This window comes from Lissotriton helveticus, chromosome 3_2 (genome assembly GCF_964261635.1).
Source record: "Lissotriton helveticus chromosome 3_2, aLisHel1.1, whole genome shotgun sequence".
NCBI lineage: Eukaryota > Metazoa > Chordata > Amphibia > Caudata > Salamandridae > Lissotriton > Lissotriton helveticus.
The window spans coordinates 345,381,796-345,405,815 of record NC_136062.1 but is presented as its reverse complement, the minus strand read 5'-3'; the positions used below and the strand labels follow the sequence as shown (position 1 = coordinate 345,405,815).

The following is a 24,020-nucleotide window of genomic DNA, read 5'->3' as shown; positions in this document are numbered from 1 at the left end:
ATCTTGTACCCTTAATTGAAAAATCTTACATGAACGGTAACCTTTTTGTGACTGTCCCAGCTTTCTGGTCCTTTCTTTTACAGTGGCATTATTGAAGAGTTTATTTGAGTAATTTTCAACTGGCTGACTGTCCATGAGTCATAAATGGCTTAGATTTCTAAATTGACCAGACATTTAATAATTTAATGGGGTCAACCACATTCAGAACAATACTTCATTATTTCTGGAAACCAAATTTTTGTTGTAAGCAGACCCTAACTGTTGCTTGATACTACTGGTACGTGCACCGTGGCCATGTAATGTCATGTTTTGTTTGGGTTGAGATTAGAAGTGGGCAACACAGCAATGTTGTTTTTTCCTAAATTTTGTGAATCATATGCAAAATGATGTGAACCTTATGGAAATGTACTTGCTGTCATCTCACATCAGAGCTGAACACAAGCAATACTTTTCCTTCAAAAGCCATAAGAGATAATGGCTGGAGACTAGTTCAAGGAGACCATGTTTCCAATGTTCTTTCAAGACACTATCTACTTGAACCAGTCTCCCATGGGTCAAAATCATGTGAAATTTCTCACTCAGAAACTTATATACAATGTAATGAAATTAGAGTAACATAAAATTATTAAATCTCTGAAGCTTTTATTCAAACACACATTTGGCTTAGTCTTGATCATAATCCACAGATGCATGTCTCTCTTCATTTTATTTTAATTCCAGTTGCTCACGTTTTTGGGGTGAGGTTCCATGTTTCCTTTAAGGAATGCTCAATTTCACCTCCAACGGTTGAAAATTGGTCAGTAAGTTTACTGCGAGGTTCGTCCTATATTGAGAGGTAAGTACCTCTTCGTAAACCCTGGCGGAGAGGAAACTATTGACATGCTTGGTGCTATTGTGGCAGTCCCGCCAAGCATATTGCTGCCTCTTGACCACCATGCCACTACCAGAGAGTGGCGGTTCCCTGGCTGCATCAGCGGTCCGAGGGCGATCCAACCGCCCAACTCATAATGGGGTGGTTGGACGGAGCCCCATTGCGGTGTTGGCTGGAATGCCACGGCCGTGGCCCCGAGAGTCTGGTTGTCCCCGGCACACAAGACTTGTAGTTAGGGCCTAATAGTTCACATTTATTGGCATAATGAGGGTACCTTAAAAATGATTGTGGCTATATTTGGCATCATGGTATCTCAGCCATAATGGTTCACATTCAAGGTATATCATGGGCATTCCTGGCATACCATTGGTTATCCTTGCTAAAATGGTTGACATAGAATAATTGTGCTCTTCTCTGAGATACTGTGGTAATTCTTGACATGATTGTATATTTCATAGCATGACAGTGTATGTGGCCTAATTGTGCTCATTCTTAATATGTTGTGGGCATTCTTTAATTAATTATGGATATCTGTGGACCTGCCATAATGGTAACCATTCTTGACATATTGTGGGCCTTGTTATAGTTAGTTTAAGGGACCCATGGTGCATACCACTGTTTGAATCCCATAATGGAGCTGCAACCCCATCGTTTGCCAACCCAAACCAGCACAAAAAATTAGGATAACGAGTTAATAGAAAATTGGTTTTAAGTAATTCTGACAAGAGATCGAAAGAGCATAGGTTTAAAAATATTTACAAAACCCAGTGACCATTGAGCAAAACAAAACAATGTCCAGTCCTTAAGTCGTGAATTTTATAAATAAAAAACTGAATTACATATATTCCTGGGTCAATATAATAACAGCATTCCCGCCTGTAGCACCATTGTTGAATATAAAGTTAATACTAAATAGAGAGATGTGATTTAATGGCATGGAACAGACACTCAATACCCTAGCGCAGACCACAAACATTTATAGCAGATTCACATCCAATATTTGTATAATTCTACATCTAATACAGGACTTCCTGGCAATGTAATGCAGGTCTAGACTCACACAAAATAGTAAATGGATAAATTGACTTGAATGATCTATCTGCAATTAAAAGCCGCAACCTGCAGTCTTAATGGAAGGAAAGTATTTACTGCTGCTGGTTGGGCAGTCAATATTTCTGTTTTTCGCTTCCATATACCACACAGTGAATATTACACAGATGTTTTGATATAAAATTCGATTTCGAACTACTACTGAGTTTCCTATTTCAGGGACTCGAGACAACAAAAGGGGCTGACATTTAAATATTTATATCCATTTAAATATATCATTAGGAGAATGCGATCAAATCAAAGATGGGCATTCATTTTGTTTGTTAAAGAAATGGAAAATAATGTACTTATCGAATTATTTTATTAAACCGTTTCCTGATACAAACAGACTGTTGAACTTCTGCAGACTAGTAGGTTAATTTACCTGGGTGTGGTCTAAAAATGGACACATATGTTTGACCGGAGGTCATTTAGACAGCTACCGAAATAAGGAAACCATAGTCACATTTTTACCTTCCATGTCACAAATAAAATTACTGTGGCTATTGCATAATACACTGTGCTCTTAAAAACTTCTAGGATTGTATGTTTATCAGATGCATTGACTACAGGTGCACGGTTCTCCGTACAGATCAGAACATCTGATTGACTTACTATATTTTGGCATATTATTCCAGAGGACTTCTTCAGGCGAAAATAATGTTACAACACTCGTTATTTAGCGACGAAATAGGAGTTTAGATCTGTCACTGTCAGAAGGGAAGGCAGCTTAGCCATCATATTTTAAAAAAAAACAAATCTCACCAAAGCTGAGAATGTTTCTTTACAAGGTTGTAAGACTATCTTTGTCTAATGCAGCTGTAGACCAACATTTTCATGTTACTTTTTCATTCCTTACAGACTACCACCTAGTAATACAACATTCCCAGACATATTGCTAGAGACTGGGCCTAAATACAAATTTGGTGGTCCGACCACCCAACGACCGGGGCCACATTCTCTAGAAGACCGCAGTGCTGGCACATATTATGACTTGACTGCAGTATCCGCGGTGTCTGTGGTGTGGCAGTCTTGCAGCAGTAGTTACTAGTTTCCCATACATATCGATGCCTGTAAGAGCAATTCAACTGCATCTGTGTCGAATGCACAAATATGCATGATACTGGAAAAATACCACCTACCCATTGCTGGAGTACGATCCCTATGTGGTCAGTCCAGGCAATAGGTATATGGTACAAGGAGCATTATGGTACAAAGAGCAATTAACCTGTGTATAGCAGTGAAGGGGGGACCTGGAGAAAGGGATCATCGTTTAACTCTGATGGGAAGAACAGGAAAGGGGTGAGTATGCACTGCAAATATTTTGTTTCCACCAACTTTTAGACGGCAGTCCCACTGCTGTGATTAGTTTATCGGAAAGCCAACTCATTATATGGACAGTGGTGAGACTACTCTGTACTGCCCTCTGGCAGCTGAATTTCCCCAACCGCAACTGCAGCGGTCTGCCAATGGCTGGCTGTGTTGGCTGTTACACCAAGGTCTTTACAAAAACGATTCCACATATTTGTAATAACGAGGTCATACTGCTGAGTTATCAGTGGTCGGACCGCGACCGTGGCCACAGCGGTTCACAAACTGCTGAACTCATAATAAGACCCACAATTTCTAACCTTCTTACAATATACTCAAACCTTTGCATCCTTGGTGACCCCAACATATGTTTTGAAAGAACTAATATGCCACACCCAAGAACCATCCTCATTGAAATAGATATACACAAACTACAGAAACTCATTCCTTATCCCACACACATCACTCAACACACATTAGACATGACCTTTGCCATTCAAGAATCACTCGAAAGAATTACTCCTCTCATGTGGTCAGACCAATTCCTTGTTGCCTTCCAACACAAGACACCAAAACCCCTCATAACTAAAATTATCATACCAACAACCTCAACCTGACCATAAAACAAGCTGGATTTGGAGGAACTAGAAAATCTGCTTAGCTCCAAAACAGATCTGGTCACCTACAAATCTGTACAAAAAGAGAACTTTTAAACTCCAAAGTCCTCTGAAGAACTTAAGCATAACAAAAGAAATGATGCCTCTTGGATGAATGCAGAATTAAAAGACAAAAGTCTGAACTTCAACTCAACCGGCTTAAACCAAACAACCCTTAAGATGAGGTATTCCTTACATTCCTTAGAGACACAACAGAATGTTCAAGTCAACAATCAAAAAAGCAAACAAAATCTATATTTTTCAAACCAAGCCCACAAGTTTCAAGTTTCAAGTTTATTTTTATTTGCTTTGGTACTCCACTGAGGACCACAAATATTATACAGATAAGATTCAATTACTAACCCACAATGTAAAGGTACCAATGAAGACTCTATAAAATAATCACTGAATTCCACAAGGCAAAGCACACAGGATTTACCCATCCAGTTGCTCACATTTTTTGTGACACACTGGCTAACCAGTACACATCTAATTAAGTATGTTGGGCGCCTACTTAAACAACAAAAAAACTAATAGCTGTAACCCATTTCCAATAATACTTTCGAGCAAAAGGCAAAGACAAGTCACAAAAAAGACAGTGCATGTGCTTCCTACTAGAGAAGACCTAAACATATTGGGCATTGCCCCAATGTGCTAGAATCTCACCAGGTGTAATTTTACAGATGTACAATAAAAGGCAGAAACGCAAACTTAAAATGATATACAAGAATTCATCAAACACAGCTTACCAGGTGCAAACTTAAACAGATATGTGAATTGCAGAAAGTAAACCTGCATCCGTTTGAGTCAGTAAACTTGCAAGTGTAGATGTACTAATTTCTTCATGAATCTAACACTACATGTTTGACATGATGTAACATTCACTGCACAGTTCATTCATCCTTTGATATTTGAAAAGTGTAGTAAAGAAAGTCGTGCTCATTTCATTCACCTAGATTTCTTACTTTTGAAAACCTGGTTTTTAGCTGTTTACTGTGGGTGAGTCTCACCCAGGGTAAATTCAATCACATACTAGTTGGACTGCACATGTTTACCGCCAGTGTTCGCTATTTAAGATAAGGCACTATGATGCAGCTAGTGTAGGAGGCACTGGGCTGGTCGCCCAAGCACATGTGCTCATACAGGTTTGTGGATTGCACATGTGAGACTACCATCGTTGGTGCCCAGTAAATGCACACAGGTATCCTGGCACTGAGGGGACTCTATTGGTGTTGATCTGAGGGTATACCTTATAATATTAGAAAGAACACAAAGATAATGTCAGTATTACTGGATTATCTGGATAACTGGATTAAGGCATATTCCCCCATGTACGTACATGGGGGAATATGCCTTGAATTGCAGTTGAGCTTCCCTTAGGTTGTCACAGTTAGGTATCAAACTGGGGTGAAAAATACACACTGAATTTGAATATGCAAGTCCCAAGAACATACATGGACACGTTATGGGTCATCCAGAGTTGTCATATTTGCAGGCTCAGCCCAGGATCAGATTCCAGGTATTCTGGCACCCTGCTGGGCTAAGTTAATTACTCTGCTCCATTGCAATGGGAACGACAGTCTCCCCACATAAAAGGACCGATTATCAGTGCTTCACTCAGCTTCTATGGAAGATGGGGTGAGAAAGAAAATCTGCAGCTGGCAATCAGCTGTCACATTGTACCAGGGTTGAGACAGTACAGGCTCACTAAACAAAGGAAGAAGCGCAGACATCTGGTATCAACACAGGTGGGGCTTTGGTTTTTGGTGAGAAATTTCCTGGCGGTGATGTCAACTAGGGGTGGAGCTGAGGTCCCCAGAGGAGATGTGCACATAGACCAGTTGACAGAGCAATATTGAATTGTACCATCATGTGGTGCAGGAATGTTGGGACCGAGTGGAGGGCTTATGTGGCAGCCTAATATAAGCCAGAAGGGCTTGACATCTAGAACTTCCCACCTGCACATATAAACTCTTTCTCAAGAGAGAGACAGGAACTTGAACAGTGGTAACACTATGCGCATCTGGAAGGACAAGACCTCTGAAGTGCTGGCCAGGTGGGAAGCTGGCTAAGCTTTTGGGGGCCTTGGGGCTCTTCTTGCGGCCTTCACTGCAAAACCTGCCTCAAGGGTGTTACAGGTAGCCCCAGGCACCACTGTTTCAAAATGAAAACTAAGAAAAGCTGCTTGGTGCCACACAGAATGCAAATACACAAATCAGTCGAAGCTGCTATTTAAATTTTCAGTGCTTCCTTCCTGGGAAGCATGGCACAGCTTCTTTTGCCCATGATATTGTTCTTGAGATGTCCCCAGGAGAACAGGGGCACCACCAATGCTATTTTAGATGTGTTTAGGGACCGCAGGAGCACCTCATCCCCCCACCACCAGGTGATTGTGTAACATTAACCCTAAGTCTATCAGGTCACAGGAAGTGTGACCTGGGGAGATTTTCCATCATTTTGTAGTGTACTCCTATGGTTGGAACATTTGTTCAGGGACCTCTAGCGGTTGGTTCTATGGCTGAATTTTATGTGGAATATGTGGCCTAAAGTTTTCAAGAAAGACACAGACACAAGATATGTTGTTTAAAAATGCTTTATTTAAAAATGTATTGCTGAAAATGTTTTTGAAAACATCATTGCATGTAAAACAAGGTCACTGCTTTCAGTGATGGAATGGTGATTTTCAGCATGTGGTTATTGGTCTTTCTATGTGGTTACTCCCTTCCCAAAGCCAATAGGCCCACTGCATTTTAAGTGACACCCCCAATATTGTAAGTGCTGTCTGGTATCGGTGGGCATGAGGGGGTCTGTGATGTTGGTGGTCATGATCCATTAGAGGTCAAAAGTGATTCCAAAATGTCACTAAAGGTACTTGCAACAACCAGTCCATAGTCAGTGCGCTTTATTGCACAGCAGGTGCTAAGATGTAAAGGTTGGACCTAACCTCGCAAATCCCTTTTTTCGCCAAAAAACTGTACCGCACTCCAGGAATCTCTATTTTTTAGTAGCAGTAGTAATTAGCTTTATTTCGATATAGTTCATATCATAAAAAGCAATACATATACATAAAAACAGTAAAAGCCAGTGCGTGAGTAATAAACATACAATTCGTACAGCAAATTACATAAGAAGTTACATAAAAACAATCTAAGATACATATCAGACAAGGTACAAAAACCTATTGGATCTAATACGCCATGCCCAGCCTAATAATTTCGCCAATCCACTTGCAAACAGGGGCCGAGGGTCCGTTTTTAAAATTCTTAAGGCCTCCTTATGGGATCTAGTCCCAAGTTCTCTGCAGAGTGGCTTCAGCCATCTGCGGCGAGGGACTGCGTAGGCCGGGCATTCGAACAATAGATGCGGAACTGACTCAATTCTGTTCAGGCAGCAAGGGCAAAAGGGAGTTGTCTGCGCCGGGACCTTCCAACTGGCAGTGAGTTTCCCCACTAGAAGTAAGCCTACCCTAAATTTAAAATATAGAGCCCTGTCCCAGGTGATTAGGATAGTATCCAGATAAGGCTCGCAGAAATGCACCTCCTTGACCAAAAGAAATTCCACCGTGGACCTGCACAAGTTGGCATTACTATTTCTGCCATCAATCACCCAACTCCAAAATAGCTTCTTCAGGATTGACTTGGGCGGGGCAGTTCTAGTAATCCAGGCATCTTCAAAGCCCAGGTCTATAAGAAGGCGCTTGACTTCCCTTAGCCAATGGACCTTAGCCCAGCCAGGCATTAGGAGGATCTCTTTTAAACCTTCTGCGTAGCTGGACATTTCTGGGACTCTCCAAATACGTGCCCACAAAAGGAGTGGGCGCAACCTCGCCTGATCACTAATGGGGCGGGTGCCCATGTCTAAAAGAAGAGGAAGAGTTGGTGTGCTGTGGGGAAGGCCAATTAGATCCTTATGAAATTTGCTTTCAGAGCGGGCCAACTGGTCCACGTTCTGAACACCCCAGAGTTCTGCCCCATAAAGAGCTGCACTGGCACCTCGTGCCCTGTAGATATCGAGAACCGGTGCAATGGGTTTGAGGGAAGAGGCACATTGTTCCTTAAGGAGGGCCCCCACCACCCTCTTGTGGGTCAGCAGCATCTTTTGGTGATGGGGTTTCCAACTCATAGAGTCGCAGAGACGAATGCCGAGGTAATCGAACTCCTTGACCCTCTTGAGTGGAACTGAATCTGGGGTTGGTGGTTTAACAGACTTCTTCGGGGGATTTAAAACCAGGAACTTAGTCTTCCCTGTGTTTATAACTAGTCCCCTTGAGTCACAGAAGGTCTTAAAGCTGGTTAGGAGGCTCTGCAGACCCGCTGGTGTTTTGGAGATCAGGAGGGTATCATATGCAAATAAGAGGGTAGGTATTCTCCTGCCAGCCAGGGATGGTGCGTCTGATGGATGTTCCAGCAAGTGCTCCACCACTCCGTTAACATACAGTGAAAACAGAGTGGGGGCTAGCACACAACCCTGGCGGACGCCTCTATTTACAGGTATTCGTGAAGTTTTTTGTCCCTGATTACCCCACCTGATCTGTGAAAAGTTGTCTGCATGAAACTTTATCAGCATATTTAGTAAGTATGGGGGGATACCTAATGCATCGAGTACACTCCAGAGGTGGTTACGTGGGACCAGGTCAAAGGCAGTCCTTAGATCTATAAATGCAAGGTACAGGCTGCCTTTGCCCAGTACAACCACTTTCCAGAAAAGCATCATTAACCGAAATGCTTGCTCGATCGTCCCCATACCAGTTCTAAAGACAGCCTGAAAGTCTGAAAGAATATGGTTCTCCTCAACCCACTGCAAGACCCTTCCTAGAACCACTTTGCCTGCCACCTTCTGCGTGGAATCCAAGAGGCTTATAGGGCGGTAATTAGCAGGGTCATCCCGACTCCCTTTCTTAAAGATCGGGACGACCTCTGCGCCCTTCCATGAATCCGGGAGAGTCGCACCAGCCAAGCCGGCATTCATTAAGGAGGCAATAAGTCTCCCCCACTCGACTGGGTTAACGCGGAGCAGGTCTCCCGGAATGCCGTCAGGGCCCGCTGCCTTGTTGGGGACAAGGAACTTAATCGCCCCTTCTACTTCCTTGGGTGTGAATAGGAATTCCTCATTAAGCTCTGGGCGAACTATGGGGTGCTGTTCCATCAGGGTAGCCTCGGAGCCCGCAACCATTGTATAAAGCTGGGAGAAGTGATCAAACCACACTCCCTCAGTTATATTGCATGTTATAAGAGAGTCCACGGGTTTGTCCCTAGCTCTTATTAGGTCCCAAAAACCCTTGGAGTCCTTCCTTGAGCTGGCCACCTTCAGATCGTACCAAAACTGGTTCTCATGCTCAGCCCTTGCCTTAGATAAAGTCCTTCTATAGTTACTCCTTGCGATACTAATCTGGCCCCCATCCTTTGCTTTCACCGCTTTAATTAACTCTCTTTTGGCAACACGACAGGCAGAGGAGAACCAGCCCACATTACCCATGGGTCTACCTCTTGCATTGCCCCTTGTGCCTGGAGAACGAACCATAAACAGTTCGCCTAACGCATTTATGGTTTCGGCAAACAAAATTGGAACCTCATGCATGCTAACTCCGAAGGAGTCTAAACGCAACGCAGTATTAGACATTATGGATTTTACACCCAGGATCTTTCCCTCATTTGCAGCAATGGTATTCCATTATAGACGCCTGCCACAATTAGAGGGGTATACCTCATGCGTTGTTTTCCACATGTGTGGGGTTTGGGCTGAGGTCACACCCGTCCATATAGAGGACAGGGACAAAAATAGAGGGTTGTGGTCGCTGACAGTAGACTGTAAAACCACCATGTCTATCAGGTGAGCCCAAAGACTATAGTTCTGAGTTTGATCTACCGTTGGTTGCCCTGAGGCCATATTCCAAACAGAGGGCATTAAGGTCAATGGCACTTGTGTCCAGCTTCTGATAGGGGCTAGTGTAAGGGGAGGGATACCTCTCCTAGCATCATCCTCCCTAGTGCCCAATATATCCTCCCTAGCCAGGGGTTCAAATGTACAATTGAAGTCCCCAGCCAGTATGACAAGGGAGTCAGAAACACAGGAACTAAGACCCTCCTCAATGCCCGTAAGGGACAGTGTGGAGGTCCCACCCCTTGTTCCTCTGACATAGATGTTAAAGAATTCGAGCTTCCTCCCCCCAGATGGCCCTCTAACTGAGATTCTCTGTAGGTCAGGCGATTTGGTGGCTATAGGCCTGATGGAGAAACCCAGGGAGATACTCGCCCAAATTAGAAGGCCGCCGGAGGGGCGGCCCTTCCCTCCAGGCGATTGTAACGCAGGCACAAAGTAGGTGGTATAGCCCACCTTATGGCGTGGTTCCAAGCACCAGGTTTCCTGGAATAAACAGATCCCGAAGGATTCAACAAATGAATTCCAATCGGGTATGCCGATATTCCGTGCAAGGCCCGCTATATTCCAACTAAGCACCTTCAGGGCTTCGCCACCAACTCCTCCCAGACCTAACATATGATCACTCGCATGAGGGTCAGAAACAGTGCTAGGGGCCTCATCCGGGATCAAAGATAGGGCTTCCCCCTCAGGGACCTCCGAGGGGGACCGGGCAAGCTCCCCCCCCATAATCAACAACAATAGCGGGTCGGGACTGCTGCCAGGAGATCCTTCATTTGGGGTGGCTACATCCGATAAAGGTGGCACCGGAAAAGTCAACACATCGTAGGGCAACCTACATATTTCATGCACCTCCCTTTGAGAGAGATTACCCTTCACACCATGTTCGACTGGTACCACCAGGCCTATCTTATCGCTGGAGAGCTTGGGGACTGTATCAATATCTATACCGTTGGATGCTCCCCCCCCTGTAATCAATTCCATACTAACAGGTGGATTACTATTTTCATGGTTACATGGAATTATCGTGGGCTTAGGGCAAAATGTAGAAAATGTGCCATCAAAACAAGTTGAACAAGCTATCTTTGGGGTGAGTCAATCTACTTCTTCAAGGCAGCTAAATCTGTTGTAGGTTGGTGCCCCATTCCACCAACTTTGATTGCCCTGCCAGCCGTCTCCAGTCCCACCCCGAACATGATTTCTAGCCGATGCCCAATTCCCCCCGTAGTTAGAGCGTATTCGCGGGAGATAAAAGAAAGTAAGTGGTCTAGCTTCAATGGGCGAGTTCCCCCCATAGTTGTTCCATGAGCATATTTGATGTACCGTGTTTGGGTCCTCAAATGAGACAATAATACAATCACCTGGAATAGATTTATGTGAAGTGCCTATCCATGGTACCCTTCGCACCATTAGAATTTTGCTTCTCAGATGATTGGGTAGCGGCCTGTTTTCATCCAGCCAATGTGTTACCTTATTCCTAAGTGACCAAATGTTTTCCTGATAGTGGTTGCCAATTTCCGGTACTCCTGTTAGCACCACTACGTACGGCCTTGCATCTGGGGGAAGATCTATAAAACCCCCACGCTGTTTCTCACTAAATTTGACCCCCTGCAGATTAGGTTGGTGTGTCTTAGATTCTTTAACCTTCAGGGCAGCGGTATCTTTCTGAGCTAATACAGATTGTGCAGGCAACTGTTTAGATACCTCCGTTACTGTGTTATTAACTTTGGTTTCGTAAGCCTTAGACCGGGGTTTAGGTATGGGTTTGATCAAAGGTATTGTGGATGAAATGACAGTGGGTGCTGGTGTGGTTTTATTTACACCGGGTGTGCTGTTAGTTTTATTTTCCACTATACTAAGGGTTGCTAAGGTTAGAATGCTCTTTTCTGCCTCGAGCAGCTGATTTTCTATGCGTGATAATCTAACTTCCAGAGGGGTTAGGAGTTTTTTTAACATTTCCCAAACGATTTTCAAGAATTCCACATCTCTTCCCTCTACCACACACACTGGTACCCCGTCATTCTCACCTACAATTACTAAGTCTTGCTCCCCTTCTGCTGCAACCAGGCTATACTCATCGGCATTCGGACTATTTATTTCAGTAACTGGGGGTACATGAAGGAGTATACCACCCCCCCTTCTGCAGTAGGCTTCCCTCCATTGAAATACTGGGTCTTTGCTACTTTAGCCTTCTTCCTAGAGTAGGCAGATGTAGTGTTACGCTTTCTTTTTTGAATAGCACCCTCTTTAATAACACACAAATTCCTCCCACATGCCCCCTTTCCCTTAGGAGTTATCTCTATGGGTGCCCCCATTGCCGGATCCACCCCACCCACGGATGGACTTAGATTGATAGAAGGATGGAGTAACCCCAAATTAGGGACTGGCAAGGGGGAAGTTATGTTCAAGGTGTGATGGACATCCGCCTGCGTCATAATTGATACTGGGCCAGTCCGACGCTCGGGGGTTTTAACAGATGCAATATGACCTAAAGATGATTTCTTAGGCATTGCCAACTCCTGGGACATTCTTCTAGCCGCATCTAGTTCCATAGAAACTTTCTGTTGCATTTTATTGATCTCTACATCTATAGCTGTATTAGTCCTGGTTATAAAGTCGTCGAGGGTCCCATTTAACTGCTTCCCTTTAGCTGCCCTGCGTCTGCTTTCACGCATGGACATTGTTCCTTGGTTCCCGCGAAGAACTAATTAGGTCAGGACGATGATAATATTACAGAGCTAAAAGCCAAGAGGGGTGGCCCGGTCCGGTCTCACTTGGTCTCTAACGGCCTCAAACGGCCCGCCCTTTGCCCGGGCTTAGCCCCGGGCTGGGTCCCGCACGCGTCCCGCGACGCGCGTTGGGAGTTTCAGTTAAGTACAAGATGGAGATAGGGGCGGAGCACGCCCGGGAAGAGGCACCAGCTGTGGGTGGAATGGAGAATGCTGGTCCTCGCAGTCCCGGGTGGCCGCTCGGTCTCCTTACAATCAGGAACTTTTCCCCCGTGCAGTTCCGGCCTCACAGCACCCAATGTCAGCAACACAGCAGGAGTTAAAAGTGTCTCCAGGCAGGGGAGAACAAAATTCCAAGGGTCCAGCAACTGCTACGAGCGGCACCCCGCTGATTTCCTAGCACAATTATCTCCACCACTGACATTTCAACCAAGAAATGGTTTTGTTCACGGTAACCGTGAACAAGACCATTCCTTGGTCGAAAAGTCGGTGATGGTGGTGATAATTGTGCAATGTAATAAATGAAATCATAGAGAATCCTGGAGTGATGTGCAGTTTTTTAGTGAAAATAAATAAATACCTAAATATATATCTATAAATATATAATCTGTAAGTTAGTGTGTCGTACTGAGTACTGCGTGTGTAATAAATGTACATTTCCTTTTTTTTTTTAAATAAAAGCATAGACTAGGCAAACCTTTATTGAGAGTTATTATAGCATGCCACAAATGGTGATTACTAGCTGTCACCAACTCCCGTGAATAGGCCTTGGACTGCTCTGCTATGCTACCCTAAGATAGTCAAGCATTACATTGGGGTGCTTCTCTCCCACCTAAGTGATCATTGTGGACATATTACCTGTGCAGGCCTTGTGCAGGCCTCCCATTTGTGAAGGTTTTTTCAATATGTTTGCCAGATGAATAGGAGTCTTGCTTTATAATTTAAATTCATGTATTATCCACATAGAAAATAATTAAGATCAAAAGGTAAACATACCAAATGAATGAACACAATGAATTTATTTGCATTAAATATTCAGATCCAAATTGATATGTATCTGTTGTCTTTTAGCAGATACAGAATTTCATTACACATAGTATGTAATACTGAAGTTTTAATTAAGTCAGATTCCCAAAATGTATGTAAGTATATTTGCAAGTGACATTTGTATAATGCAGACTAAGGGCCTGATTATGACTTTGGCGGTCTGGGAGTGGGCCGCAAGGCCAGCAGCCCGCTTCCAGACCACCAAAGTCGACCACCGGCTGCTTTCTAGATTATGAGTTGTTTTATAGTCTGCCAGGCGTGCGGCATGGCGGTCCCACAGTGATACCTTTCAAAGGGCCGTGCAATGGGAGCGCCATAGCCCGTACATGCTCGGCATGGACTGGCCAGTACATGCCGTGCAGATATAAGGGGGTGCATGCATATAGGGGAGCACAAATGTGCCCCCTGCATGCATCCCCTTTCATAGGGGCAACAGGGGGGCCTGTAGGGCCCCCTTTCTTTTCCCACGCCACACTTTTCATGGCGGACCCACAGCCATGAAAAGGCTTGCAGTGGGGAAAGTCGTAGTAGGCTGCAGGGTCACTACCAAGCATATTGTTTCCCCTGATTGCCACGCACCCACCAGGGGTCCAACCACCGAACTTGTAATTCAGCCGCCAGGCAGACTGGTGTGGTGGTCCCCGACCAGCACAACACCTCCACTGTTAGTCCTATGGACCACTATACTCTTTACCAAAAGGTTTGTTGAACTGTTCAAGGTCAATTAGTGATCAGAGATGTAGCTAGTTTGTGAGCTGCTAGCACAGGGTGATATTCTCTGTAGACCAGAGTAATCTGTATCACTTTGTCCACACCTTAAGTCATTTTTAAATGCTGCATGTACATTTCAATGGAGTTATTGTTTATTGTTGTTGCTCCTCAAAGCATTCTTTGTGAATTATTATATAATTTAATACACTTTAGCTTCAACTATTCCTCTGTGTTTATTTCATGTAAAAGACTAACAGAAAAATGGTTCGTTTGTGTGTTTCAGCTTGTCAAAGTACTTTCATTTGTTCATTCATTGTAGGGTGTCACCTATCCTGCGTGCCACGGAATGTGGAGTAAATGGGCTCCTCCTTTAGAGCGGAGTCGTTTAGTAACTACATCTTTTTGTGGTGAGTAGTCATACAATAGTATTTTGCCATTTTTTTTTTTTTAAGAATGACATTATATGATTTTTTTTTTCTTCAAAAAAATGCATTAACTCACGTTTTTTGTATCTTCTTCAGGCTCTTATGCAGGAGCTGTTATTGCAATGCCATTAGCTGGAATTTTAGTGCAATATACCGGGTGGTCGTCTGTTTTTTACCTCTATGGTAAGAATTGTTTTTTAGCACTCCAGTGTGTATAAGCTTACCTTGATAATAAAGGTATTGTTGCTTCTCTTCTCATTTGCGATGAATTGGTTGTGCTTTGCTAGCTACTGAAAATTGACCTTTTCATTAAATAGTTTATACAATCTATAATAATGAAGTAATGCCATTGGGGAAAATGTTTATGAATATCAGTCAATTTAAATTAAAGTGATATTGAAGGGACGAGTGCACACTGAAGTAAAATGCAAATGTCGAATCTCTCTTGGGGATAAATATTAATGATCAAAAGCATCTTAAGGGGAAGCCAGAGCAATACAAAAATCGATGCTAATTTATTGTTTTATTGGTAGTTTGACCTACCGAGGGCATCATATAATGAAAAGAGTAAGAATATGTAGACCGAGCTCATGCTATATTTATGTAGGTTCAGTTTTGGGGTATGTGACAAACCTTGTGATGGAGCGTCATACTGTACAGAACTAGGTGCTGATTTTTCTATGGATTTTACAGTTCCCAAAATCACAGCTTGTGCGACTCCAAAATAAAATAATCAAAGGCAGTTTGTGACTCATTATGAATCACAATTCGGAGGGGATGTGAAAGTGGTATACTTTCCTAATTGTGATTCTTAATGAGGAAATGTATCAAGGGTATTTTTTTTACTCATTATGAATCGCAATTAGGAAGGGAAAGTGTCCCCTACTAATTGCAGTTCTTAATTAAATGTATCAATGGTTTATGACTGCATTGAAATGTTTCTGACTACAAAGGTAGAGTGGTAATGAAATGGAAAGGTGAAACTTTGTCCATAGTGCAGCTTATCCTTTGGGAATTGTGTTGAGCTGCCACACAGTAGTGGCAGTAGTCCGGGAGACGTAGGCTGCTTAAAAAAATCCCATTCGGGAAAAGTTCCTTGCAGTCCACTATCTCTGCGTTTGCACGCAACTGTGCTGGCAAATAGTTAACGTTAATTAGGCAGATGCTTTTGTGAACACCTGCAAAGAGGAAACATATCTGTTTGTGTATCTCTCTCTCTAGCCATCTGTCCCTCATTTACCTATACCTCTGTCTACTGATTTCTGTGAAATGTAGGCTTTGAAACCACTGGTAGACATTCAGTAAAAACGCTTATACATATTTGAAATGAGTAAGCCTTCTTACTGACTATTTCTCAGTGATGTCAAAGTTCATGTTTTTCATAACATTGGTCTAATTGTGAAATATTTCCCATATTACATTGTGATGAATTAAGTTGCGGCATATGTAGCTTTCCTAAGCACATAAAAAGTTAAACACACAATTTCCTATTTCTTTCAGTGCTGGTAAAAACAAAAACACATTCACAATGACAGTGCTGGGGTCGTCCGATTTGCGCAAGCGTAGAATTCACCCGCACAGTGGGGAAATGTGTGCCGCATGGAAGCGGTTAAAAAGAATGTGAGATTGTATGGTGTGAGGCATAAAATCAAGGATTTGAGCTCATTGAAAAAAAAATCATTCATGCGATACCCTTGAAACCTTTTGACACATGAGATGAAACCATAATCTTGATGGATGCAAGCCAGATGGGTCTAGGTGCTGTTCTTATTCAACACAGAGATGGCAGAGATGAAGTGGTAGCTTTTGCCTTTGGTAGTTTGAAGGGTGCAGAGTCATCTTATTCAGTAATTGAGAGAGAGTCCGAAGCATGTTGGTGGGGCATTGTTGATTTCAAAATGTACCTATGGGGTTCACATTTCACTCTTTGTGTTGATCACAAGGCCTATGTTCAACCTTTTACCACCAAAGGTATGGAACGTATCACACCCAGTATTGCCAAATGGCAGTATAGGCTTCTGGAATGCGAATATAGATTGGAATATTTACCCAGAGCTAAAAATGTGTTGGCAGAGTGCATGTTTCGTCTTTCTGGTTGTGAGCAGAGTGATAATGGTGAAATCGTGAAGATTGAAGATGTGTCTTCATGTAATGCAACTGGTGCTATGTAAAGCGCTCTGATACCCAATTCTGGTCAAGTTTGCGCTATATAAAACTCTGTAAAATAAAATAAATAAATAAATACAGGCGGATCTAGGGTGTACTATTGAATGTCACTAGATCCACCATGGTGACAGTGTCATATCGGAGAGTGAATGGCTCACTGCAAGTGATTTGGTTGAGCAAATGAAGCAAGCTAGAGAGAGTATTCTCCATGGTTGGTCACAATGGAAATCTGATGGAGTAAAAAGTGATGTTTCCAAGCACATTTTGAAGAATTGTCAATTATCAATGGGCAAATGTGTTCGTAGTGCCTGTAGAAATGAGAAACAGAATTATGGTTTTAGCTCATGAGGGGCACCTAGGAATGCGAGCGATGAAAAGATGGATAAAGGAGAACTTTGGTGGCGAGGGCTGGACAGGAGTGTAGCGCACTATGTGATGGATTGTATCAGTTGTGAAAGTAGTGACACATCTCAAGTCACAGTTCCTAGTCCTGTGGATACCATAGGAGTGCCCCAAAAAGCTTAGAGCAAATTGGCCCTAGATATAATTGGTCCCATGGTTCTTTCTGGTGTGTTGGAGTATGGTAATGTTGTTGTGTATTTTTACAGCCGTTGGGCGGAAGTCAAATTGGTGCAATCGTTATAAGTCATTGAGTTTTTGGAATACATTTTAGACAAGTAAGGTATTCCTGAGGAAATTATGTTGGATAATGGCTGTTAGTTTACAACTTCAAAGGGTGGGCAGAGTTGGCGGAGACGCCAGAGCAGGTAAGTGTTTATTTCCTACTCTTTTCTGGGCATGGGTGCAGGTGATAACTCTGCTCCGCCGCGGAGTCTGAGTTTTTGCCTGAACTCTGCTTTTCTTAGGGAGCGCAGAGTTGGAAAAACTCTGCAAACTCCACTGTCGGAGCGGAGTTCATCACCCGAACTTAACATCTTCATAATTTTCAGAGTTTTTGAGTTTTTCCAGAATCAAGCACACTAAGACTTCTTTATACCATTCAATGAGTAATGGTCTAGTTGAACGTTTCAACAGAGTTCAAAATTACAACATACAGTTAGCGAGAGCTAATGGATTTAACTGTAAGAAAGAATTAAGGAAATTATAATGGGATGTACGCACTACTCCCATCACAGAAACATGCATTTTGTGCTATTTAGGGGTAGAGATCCTGCGTCTAAAATGATAAGACAGTGGATGGGGGGGGGTTTACTATTTCTAAGCATTGTTGGAAAATGTGAGTAGGAAAAGAGAACAAGCCCAGGACGGAGCAGAGGCTGACTCTGCTCTGTGCACTCCCTCAGAGGTCTAAATTCCTTGTCTACTTGGTACACTCTCTCACAGGTCTCTGTGCACCCTCCTCTCTGTGCACTCTCAGAGGTCTCTATTCACCCCCCACTCTGTGCACTCTCTCTCAGGGGTCTATCTTTATCCTCTGTGCACTCTCTCCGAGGTATTTTTTCATCCTCTGCTCTGAGCACTTTCTCGGACGTCTCTGTGCAACCTTTGCTCTGTGCACTCTTGCAGAAGATTCTGTTCATCCTCTGCTCTGTACACTCTCTCAGAGGTATGTATATGTGGATGTGGGTTATTATCCCCACATCCACATATACATACATGAACTCAATAAACCCACAGAAATTCACTGGTTGTAATTAGCAGAGCTAACAATAGTTTGCACCCCCACCATGCACTGCTAATTACCTCACGCATTACATCACTCATGACACGTTCTATGACATCATTGCTAACATTACTGATGACACTGATGGGGCCACCATTTTTCCCCAGGGACCCCATCCCCAGGATTATTTCTTTAAAAAGAGATGGAGGTGTGGGGCTTCTCTCCAAAAAAACACCTTTGGGCCCCAGGATCCCCATCCCATGAGACTAAATTCCTTATAGAAGGGCAGTGGGGCCATGCAACCCCACTCTGTGCTGGTATTTTTTAGGGGGGTCCATATCCCAGGACGTGATACTACACAGAGTCCAAGGTAACATACCCTCAGGACACTGTTGGCATACTCGACCCACCATCTACCAGGCAGGAAACTCTTTTGTGCTCCCACCTGGTGGGTGCAGTGAAAAAATGCTACTCCTGCCTGGGTGGGAGCATAGCCCCCCTTCCCTAGGCCGATTTTGGCCCTGAAGACCCCATCCCCCAGGGCCTGGCCTTTTTTATTTTCATTTTGAAAAAGGTAGGGGGCTTTGTGCCCTCCCTCCGGGCCAATTTCGACCCGGGGACCCCATTCCTGGGGCCATACCTTTATTTATGTTATTTTTTAAAAAGGGATGTGGTCCAGGTCTATTTCGGTCCTGGGGTACCCATCACCCGTGGCCAGGCCTTCATCCTTTTCCAAAATAAATTGTGGAGGGGGGTCAGCGTGCTAATATTGCCCCAGTGACCTCATCCCCTGGGACATTGCCACCATGTTGTTGACGGTGGGGGGAGCTTCAAGGCTCTTGCAGTCCCTGCCGGCTCCCCACTTCCTGTGGGATCCAGCATTGCTTTTGGCAGAGGCATCTCCACACATGCTGCTCCCTCTCTCCAAAAGCATTTCTGCTCAGCTTCATGGAAGCAAGAGCATTTCCAATGCTTTCTCTTCCATGAAGCAGAGCAGTGTTTGCTATGGCTCGGAAGCCACAGCAAACTGCAATGTCCCTGGGGGGTGGTGGTCCAGAGTGCCATCTACAACTCCATGAGGGAGGCCCCCTACAATAAAAATGAATTCCAGAGGAGGTGGTGGACACCTGGTCTGTGGGAGCCACGTGGACCTTTATTTAATTTAGCAGTTCTAGTTGCCCCTGGGAGGTGCCTGTCCCTGGGGCAGTGTGGGGGGGCTTGTGGCTCCCACATTTATGTCAATTAGCCCCAGGAGGTGGCAGGCACTGGGACTGTGTGGGGGGGCTGGAGCCCCCCAAGCACTATGATTTATTAATAATGCCCGGGTGTGGCCATCCCAGCATTCCTTTTTGTTTAGCACCGGGAAGGTGATGGTCTCCGGGGCAGCGGGGGCCCGTGCCGGGCCCACAATCATTTTTTTATGTGCCCTGGCAACCTGGGGGGGTCTTCCTTATTTGTTTAACGTTTTTTCATGTGACTCAGTTCAACCGAGTCACAAGATAGCTGCCAACACTTCCTTATTTGAAGTGTTGGCAGCCAATCAGATCTCAGGCACAAGCTCGGGAGGGGTTGCAGATCTACAGCAACCACAGTTGTATACCTGAGAAATCTTTACATTTCTTAGCAACTACTGAATAAATTTACACCATTTAACAAAAAGAGTACTTTCTGGACAAAGAGCTAACCTTTTGCCAATTGTGGTGTAATTCGGTTCAGCAGTTTAGGCTGTAGCCGTGTCTAAAATTTCCTATGGAAATAAACATGGTGAAAAAGGGGTTTGGGACCCCCCTTTTACCCAGCCTCTGCTTTACGGACCATCCCGATATTTTCAAGACAGCAGCTGCAGTAAGCATCAAACTAGTTTCGAAAATTTCACTAAGATTTGACAAACGATGCCAAAGTCATTGGCAAAATGAAAAAAACTTTCTTCCTGTGGAAAGTGCATCCAAACTATAACGACCTACTGGTGACCACCAGTAGGTATAATTTATATATTTATGTATATAATATAATATAGTCCTGCATTGATGAGGGAGAATTATTGCAAAGAGTTATACTCCCTATAAATGTATTTCTTGCTGCTACTGAATAAATGTTAGTTCAGGAAATTATGACCTTATTTGGTTGTCTTGAGAATTCAGCAATAAGCAGCACCTTATTTGGTTGTCTGGAAAAATATGCTCTCAAGTGGAAGTTGTCAACTCACCGAATGTATTCTTTTTTCTCTGAAGAACTCTTCATCATGTCTTCATTAAGGTGAACGTACGGTCTGAAAGATTGAAAGGTAAAAAAATACCCTCTGAGAAATTAGGTGTGTAGTCGAAACACTGTTCTCCAGGCAAAGAATTCAGTTAAAGTGTGCCACATGAGCTTCATGCAGGTGCTATGATATTTAAAAGTTTATTGAGGGCCATGGAAGACATGGCTTGGCAGTTCGGGCTGAACTGTTCCCATGAGGCACAGAGTCAGACTGATTTGCATATAGCCATGTCTGAAATGGGGTGGCTGAGTGGGCTAAAGAATGGTGATGGATTAAACCCAGATCAGTTGACTGGGGGTGAGTGTTTGATTTGCTCAAATGCTCTGTCCATCATCCCCTTTTGTATCGCTTTGTTCGCCCTAAGTGTGGCAGAGTATGCTCAGACGTGAGTCCCTTGCTCACTTGGCCACTGGATTCAAGATAGCCTGGCTGATGAGGATTATGAATCCGAAACCAGTCCCAGGATGCTTGTTTCTGGTCCATGGAAGACATGGCTTGGCATTTCAGGCTGGACTGTTCCCGCGAGGCACAGGGTCAGACTGATTTGCATATAGCCATGTCTGAAATGGGGTGGCTGAGTGGGCTAAATAATGGTGATGGATTAAACCCAGATCAGTTGACTGGGGGTGAGTGTTTGATTTGCTCAAACGCTCCGTCCATCATCCCCTTTTGTATCGCTTTGCAGGTTGAGTAGAGCACAGATCCGATTGAAGTTTGCAGAGACCAAATTGGAATTCCGCTAGGCATCTGGAAATCAAAATCTTCAGGAGAAGGCATAACAGAAACCAGGAGAAAGGTAACTGAAATCTCCAATGGGGGTACCTATTAGTCACGAGACTTTTTCTGTTACTTTTTTTTACTAGAAATCGAATTTACTTTCCTGACAGAAGCTATCCCCTTACCGCCATTTGCAGCAAGGGGCTGGCAGTCTGCAAGTTGTTGGGCTGTAGGCCAGGCCCTACGGCCAACCTCATGTTGTACATTACATGGTGGGGGACAGATATAGTTATTTATGGAAATAAACGTTGACTTCACATTGTTGAAATCAAAATGCCCTAGAAGTTTTCCTAAAAAGCAAAACTTTAAGTGATGTTATAGTTAAGTATGGTATTAATATCTTCCTTCACAAATCAAAAACCTTAAAAATGCACTACTATTCCAAAGGTAAAGGGGAAGGTATAGTTAGCTGAAAATGTCAGTTTCAGCATTTTAAACTAATACAATCCACTGTAATTCACAAGTTGTAGTCAACTCAATAAACTATTACTTCCACCCTTGCCAGGCACTGCCTTTGCCTCACATATTGCAACACTCATGACATACTGTATGCTATCATTGATAATATTGCTGATGACAACTGAATTTACATCATTGTTGACAACACTGTGGAATACAGGAAGATTGTAGTATACTCATGTGTAGTGGAGTCAAAGCGCAGCTGCAAACACCATATGTGGCTCATTCTTTTTGTTAGAGTGACAGAAATGAATTCTGTCATTGTACATTCTCACCCAAAAAATCTTAATTTAATTAATATGGATCAATGCCGTTTCATCAACGTTGACCAATATTTTTCTGATCCCACTCAAAAGTAGCTGTAAAACGTCATTTCCTTTTTCAAAGACTGTAAACATAATTGCTGCTGGGAGCTCATTGTACGTTCATATTTATGCATACATGCAGTTCGGGTGGGCATACAAATAAGCTGCAAATGTATTCACCTCGCTGTTTAGATCAGCTACTCGGCTGAAAACTTCACCTTGGAAGAAGCTAGCTGAAGATAAAAACATGTTTGCCCTTGGAGAATTACATACTCTGTACTTTGTTCTTTTGTCGATCTCTTTGGTCCTTGGTCTGGCTAAACCGCAGATAACACATTGAATATTCTTTATTTATTTATTTATTTATTTATTTATTAAATTTATAGAGCGCAACAAATACCAGGAATGGTGTCTCGGCGCTAAGCAGGCAGAGCAGACAGAGAGGCACCTCTTATGCATTATTGGATAAATAGCCAAGTCTTTACTTGCTTTCTGAAAATCATCAGTGATGAGCTGTTTTTTATATAGAGGGGCAAGGAGTTCCAAGGCTTCGAGGCGGCCACCAAGAAGCGTCTGTCTCCCCATGTGACTGTTCTCACCCGTTGAATGCATAGAGATGCGGATGAGGCCGATCTTAAAGTTCTATTAGGGGCATACATCGGCAGTGATTCCCTAAAAAAATCAGGTCCTAGGCTGTTCAAAGCCTTGTAAATGATACATAAAGCCTTAAATTTAGTTCTCTTTTTTACTGGAAGCCAGTGTAGTTGATAAACGATGGGAGAGATGGATGAGAACTTGGGGGTTTTGGTCAGAATTCGAGCTGCAGCATTTTGCACCATTTGTAGTTTTTTAAAAACCTGCTCCTGGGCATTCAGTAGAAGCCCATTACAGTACTCCACCTTGGATAACACCAAGGAGGACATAAGGGTTTTCCCGGCAGATAGAGGAAGGAAAGGTAGCAACTTTTTCACTCTTCGTAGCATAAAAAATGAGGAGGAAACTACTGCATTGGCATGATTAATGAAGCTTAGTTTATTATCAAACATTACTCCTAGGTTTCTGACCTTTTCGACTGGGGTGGGTGGATTCCCCATTTCTGGCGGCCACCAGACCGGGGACCAAGCTGGTTTTAGGTCTCCGAACACCATTACCTCGGTCTTATCGGTGTTCAGTTTTAGACAGTTACTGTCCATCCAACGGCTAATGGCTCTCATGCCTGTTTGAAAGTTGGCTGCCACCTCACTCCCATTTTTATGCACTGCTAATACCAACTGAGTGTCGTCGGCGTACGAAGTCACTCCCACTCCATGGATTTTAATGACCCTCGCCAAGTCCGACACATAGATGTTGAAAAGTGTCGGACTTAGCGAGGATCCCTGGGGGACTCCGCAAGGCAGTGAAAACGTTGGTGAATAATAATTCCCCATCTTTACCATCTGTTCTCTATTATACAGAAAGGAAGCCAGAAGCTTCACAGCTTTGCCCTGTATGCCCATCGCTGTGACACGGTCGATCAGAGTCTTATGATCGACCGTGTCAAACGCCGCTGAGAGATCCAGCAAGATCAGGACTGCCGTGCCACCCTGGTCCATGATCTGTCTGATTTCTTCTGACGCCTTTATAAGAGCCGTCTCCGTTCCGTGGCCTCTCCTAAACCCGAACTGAGTACTGTCTAACAGGTTGTTATGCTCAATGTAGCCGGCCAGCTGTTTG

The 24,020-nt window shown here is 43.6% G+C and overlaps 1 protein-coding gene across 1 annotated transcript in view; it reads left to right on the top strand.

Moving 5' to 3' along the window:
* The window catches only part of SLC17A6 (solute carrier family 17 member 6), a 355,936-nt gene that overhangs the window by 204,216 nt on the left and 127,700 nt on the right, over window positions 1–24,020 (top strand). The window contains exons 5-6 of the mRNA XM_078684218.1: window positions 14,611–14,698; window positions 14,813–14,899. Of these exons, the coding sequence (XP_078540344.1) occupies window positions 14,611–14,698; window positions 14,813–14,899 (175 nt within the window). The remainder of the gene's footprint in view (window positions 1–14,610; window positions 14,699–14,812; window positions 14,900–24,020) is intronic.